We start from the raw sequence: 5039 nt of genomic DNA on the forward strand, positions 1-5039 counted from the left end.
TCCGCCGCCCTCGCCCCTCGTCCCGCTCCCCAGCTCGCCCGTACCTGATAGTACCCGAACTGCCCCTGCTGCCGCCGCCTCCTCACGCAGTAGTAGGCGGCGCCGGCGCCGGCAAGCAGCACCAGCGCGAAGCACAGCGCTGACAACGTCCCCGTGGCCACGGAGCTCGGCCCCGCACCGTTCACCTGTGCCAAAACAGCGGCCCCCCCTGACGACGCTGCCCCGGCACAGCCATGGAACCGCTCCGCAGTGGGGCCGTGGGCAGCCCTCCCAAAATGAGCCGTGCCAGGAGCAGAGGACAAGGCCAGTTCTTGGGATGACTCTGTCACATCATCCCCAGCCCCAGGCCTGATGCCAGCCCTGTTCGTGCCCCAGACTGACCTGGCCGAGGTGAACAAGGGGCGGTGGGATCCTCAGCGGCTCTGCTATCACGTGAATGATGCCATTGAAAGCTATGATGTCCCACTCCACAATCATCGTGTCATTGATCCCCTTGGCGTCCTACAGCACAGGACACAGATGATGTCACCTGCCCAGAAAGGCTCCCCATCATTCCCTGTCTCAAAAGAGATGTGGTGGAAACTTGTGGTGTTTTTTGCCCTCTGCCAAGGCTAAACGTACTGAGTGCTTTGTACTGTTGCTTGCTGGGAGCTCTGATACATGGAGGTCGTATCCTGACTGGGATGGGATGATGGTGCCCGTTGTGAGGTTGAAGCTGAAGAGGATGACATTGCTGGATGACACGTGGAGCTTCAGTTCTTCTCCTGTCAGTGTCTGAATAAGCATCAGTGCACAGGCGTGAGAAATGGGTGAGCTGGTCTCTCCCTTTCCCTGCTACTGTGCACCCCCCCAGCCAAGCCCAGGCTCTCTCATGGCCATAGACAGCTCCATTGATAGATAGCACAGAACTGTGCAGAGCAGAGGGGATTTGCCATCCTTAGGATTGTCAAAGCTCAGCTGGAGAAGGGTCTGAGCATCCTGACCTAAATGGCTCTTCTGAGGGAATGGCTGGGCTGGAGACGTCCAATCCACTGGTCCTCTCTGACCCACATTCCTCCTCCTTCCCCAGGCTATTTCACACTGTCATGCCAGCTTTGGTGACACCTGCTGTCCTCTGGGGCCCTGATAGTTCATCCCTGCTTGCTTACCTCATTGTCTGCAAAGCCAGAATTCAGAGGGGCAAAGAGAGTTTTGGGAGCAGAGACATCAGACAAATACATGAAAAAATCCAGCCCTTCTTCTGTGTCATTGGCAAAATTCAGCAACATCTGGAAGAGATGGGAGATCTTCCCCATCAGCACATTGCTGGCAGCACAATGCCATCCCCTTCCCCAGCCCAGGAACCCCCAGCCCTGGAAAGAAACCCTCTCTGTGTCTGTAGCCTCTACCTTGCAGGCAGCCCAAACCCCAACTCCTCCCTGTCCCAGCTGACCCCTCCCTCTGCCTGGCTGCTCCTGCAGCACCAGGAGAGCGTTTGCTTACGGAATAGAAGGTGGAGAAGCGGTCCTGGTCTGCGAGCACATCGGGCAGTTTCCCACTGCACCAGTACCCATCTCCCACAAAGCCGTCACGGCAGCTGCAGGTCACGTCTGCAAAGGAACACCAGGCTGTGACTGGACTCACCAGTGCTGGCTGCACCAAGCACCTTTTGATCTCTGGTACCCTCATCACCTTCCCTCTGGACATGGCCATGGGGAGAGGGGGTGTGCCCACCTGCCCTCATGCTCCAGGGCAGTTCCCTGCCTGCTGCCCTGACACAGGACTGTCCCCAGGGAAGTGCTGGCACCCTCACCCTTCTCCCGGTAGCAGAACGCATCCCAGGTCTCACTCAGGTTGCTTCGGAAGCCGTAGTCCACGATGCCCACACGGCTGGACCCGCAGCTGGGGTTGGGGTAGGCTGTGGGGTATCCAGCTGTGCCATTGTCCAGCCAACCCACCAAGCACAGATGGAATCCCATCTAGAAGAGGAAAATCAAGGATTAGATTAAAAATAGCTCTGTCCCAGATTTTCTGCCCCAATGAACATTCCCATTGTGCCTCACCCACCATACCCCCAGCACCCAAAATGTTGGGCATGGTCAAGACCCACCAGCCCTCCTGTTTCATGGATGTAGATGGAGCAAACGGGGCCTGGCTCAGGGGTTGAGAGGTCACCCCTCCACATGTCACCCCTGGGCTGGCCCAGGCCCTGGGAGATGCATGGCCTGTCCCAGCCCCACAGGGGACAGAGCCACCCCTGCCCTGACCTGCTGTGCTGCTCCCAGCTGCTGGAATGTGGCCAGGGAAGCGCCTTCTGCAGCACAGGCTGCCTGAGCCTGCTCATAGGTGAAGTCATACTTTTTTCGGGGTGACTGCAGGTGAAACACACCCATGGTCTTATCTGCAAAATACCAGAGCCCAGGAGCATCAGTATAGGACACACTGAGCCACCTCTCTGGGCAGTCACCTGGGTCCCTGTGTGACCATGGGCAGCACTGCTAAGGAGGGTGGGATGTGGACAAGGTACAAGTGAGGGAGAGGCTTCCTCTGAGCTTCTCGCCTTCCACACGGGAGCCACTGCCACCAGAGGCCACGTCACATGCAGCAGACAAGCACGGCTCACCCGAGCCCCTGTCCCCTTGGCCATCCCACCCTGCAGGTCTCCTGAGGGGAGCTCCAGGCCAAAGGTGGAGGATGAGGGAATATGGCCTCTCCATGGAACAGCATCCCTGGCCAGCAGGGCTGAGCACACTCACCGTGGAAGTGCAGGTCAGTGCAGATGGCCTCCCGGTGGCACTGCCCATTGGCTTCCAGGCACCGGTCCGTGGGGGGCACCACCTCTGCCAGGCACTGGATCCCGTCACCAACATAGCCCTGCTTGCACTCGCAGCGCCGCTCGTTCTGCAGCACAAGGCAAGGGCGGCAATTGTGTGAGTGCAAACGCACTGGGGATCCTTGCATCCCTGTGGGGATGGGGATGAGCCCTCAGAATGCCTCTGCAGCCTGCTGAGGCTGTGACAGAGCTGTGAAAGGCCACATGGCCTTGTCCTACCCCCACACCCAGGCAATGTCACATTGAGTCCTTGGCACGTGCTTTTTGTTTGAGTTGAGCTTTGGGGTACATGGCTCCTGACTCTTGCACTACAGCATGCTCCCAATCCTATCTTCTGGCCTGTGGTGATCAGCTCTGGTTCTTCTGCAAAAACGGCCAGCATTGTCCTTGAAGGACCATCCAGGAGCCCCCAGACCAGCCCAGGAATCACACAAGAGACACAGCTTTTGCTCCCTTAGGCAGAAGAGTGGGGGAAAACGGCCTCAGCTCCAGAACTGTCACAGCAGCACAGCCCCTGCCTGCTGGTAAGCACCCGCAGGATGAGCACAGCACCTGAGGGCACGGGAGAGGAGGGGCAGGGGACTGCAGGAGGGGGGACACTGTCACAGGGCTGTCCCCAGGCACCCGGCTGGGCGCTGTCCCAGGCACACGGATGTCCCCGGCCCTCGGGGCTGCACTCACCGGGCCGGTGCTGATGCAGAGGGCGTGCTCGCTGCAGTCCCCATTCCTGCCGTCGGCACAGCGGTCGATGGGCTCGCAGATGTAGCCGTCCCCTCGGTAGCCGGGGCTGCAGGCGCAGGACACGTTCACGCCCGTTTGTGAGCACTGTGCGTGCCTGGCGCAGCCCCCGTTGTCCTGGCTGCACATGTCGATCACTGCGGGAGGGCAGTCCTGGGTTAACTAAACCATCTCATGAGCTGTCCTGGGGCTCAGCCTGGCTGTCCTGCCAGCTGTCACCCCAACGTAGCCCATGCAGACGGTCACCTGCTGTCCTGCCCCTTGTCCGCCCCACCCCTGCAGCCCATCCGGGTGCTGCCCGTACCTGAGCAGGTTCTCCCGTCCCCCTCGTAGTGCAGGTCGCACTCGCAGAGGTTGCCGGCGCGGCAGGCGGCCTGGGCGTGGCACGGGGGAGAGCAGGTGGGTGCCACCACTGAAACCAGAACACACCCGGCTCACAGTGACCGCAGGGCTGTGACACGGGCACGGCTGCCACCACCAGCCTTTGCCCCAGGCCACCCACCCCACATTCCCACCACTCTCCCTCCCCCCGTTCTCTTCTGCAGGTGCCTTGCCCAAACACAGAGGTTTGTTACTCCATCGAGCACACCTCAGGTGTTCACCTCAGCCTCGAGCCCTGCCTGGAACACCTCTGAGCTCAGGGACTTGCTCATAATCCAGTAGAGCTTTTCTCACCCGCCCCTTCCTCACCACCCCAACCCTTGTGAAATTCAACAGCATGTGGCAGATCTTGGGATGAGCCTCACAACTGAGACCTCCTTTTTGGAGATCTTTCTGAACAGCTGCTTGAACTACCCAGCTCCTGGGAAAGCAGCCACGTGGCAACAGGTCCCAGGGACCAGGAGGTGGGTCCCAGGGAATGGCTGAGCATTCCCTCACCCAGTCTGGTTTCACAGCGCTCCCCAGTCCAGCCCTCGGCACAGAAGCAGAAGCCGTCGCCGTGCAGGCCTCCATTGCACACACCATTCTCAGTACAGTTGCACTCTGTGAGGAATGGACAAACACAGCATTTATGCCTTGGTGGAAGGGCCCTGGGACAGCCATGTGGCAGAAATGTGGCATTGTGGGCAGGTGTGAAGGTGGGCACAGGAGTCTGACACATCCCTTCCTGCCAGTCCTGGCCCCTTGCCACACACCCCCATCGCAGAGGAAGAGAAGACCCTGAACCCACAATACCCCATCAGTCCTCTCCCCTGGGCATTTCTGGAATGTGTTTCTCACTCTGAAACATTTCGAGACCCCATGAGGCCTGGTTTGGGATGGGAGGATGGAGAATTCTCTTTTCCCTCTCTTTGCTTTTGTCTCACATGGGCACAGATCCCTGCTGAGCATGTCCTCTTTCTGTACAGGGTTCACCACAACTTCTGCATCCCCCAGCTCACAGCACAGTGAAATACTTTCTCCCAAACCAGGGCTCTCAGCTGTGCTCGACAAACGAGGAGGGGTTTTTGGTGCTGTGGCCTTATCAGCCGTGGGCAGCGAGGGGGTG

The 5039-nt window shown here is 59.3% G+C and overlaps 1 protein-coding gene across 1 annotated transcript in view; it reads right to left on the reverse strand.

The window, feature by feature from the left end:
• Nucleotides 1–5039, reverse strand: part of STAB1 (stabilin 1) — a 51378-nt gene that overhangs the window by 1398 nt on the left and 44941 nt on the right. Inside the window, exons 57-67 of the mRNA XM_031058235.1 lie at nucleotides 4430–4660; nucleotides 3855–3962; nucleotides 3494–3687; nucleotides 2736–2880; nucleotides 2247–2380; nucleotides 1793–1958; nucleotides 1483–1589; nucleotides 1149–1268; nucleotides 622–774; nucleotides 382–501; nucleotides 45–185 (exon numbers count right to left, since the gene is read on the reverse strand). Of these exons, the coding sequence (XP_030914095.1) occupies nucleotides 45–185; nucleotides 382–501; nucleotides 622–774; nucleotides 1149–1268; nucleotides 1483–1589; nucleotides 1793–1958; nucleotides 2247–2380; nucleotides 2736–2880; nucleotides 3494–3687; nucleotides 3855–3962; nucleotides 4430–4660 (1619 nt within the window). The remainder of the gene's footprint in view (nucleotides 1–44; nucleotides 186–381; nucleotides 502–621; nucleotides 775–1148; nucleotides 1269–1482; nucleotides 1590–1792; nucleotides 1959–2246; nucleotides 2381–2735; nucleotides 2881–3493; nucleotides 3688–3854; nucleotides 3963–4429; nucleotides 4661–5039) is intronic.

The sequence above is a fragment of the Geospiza fortis genome, unplaced genomic scaffold (genome assembly GCF_000277835.1).
Source record: "Geospiza fortis unplaced genomic scaffold, GeoFor_1.0 scaffold78, whole genome shotgun sequence".
Classification (NCBI taxonomy): domain Eukaryota; kingdom Metazoa; phylum Chordata; class Aves; order Passeriformes; family Thraupidae; genus Geospiza; species Geospiza fortis.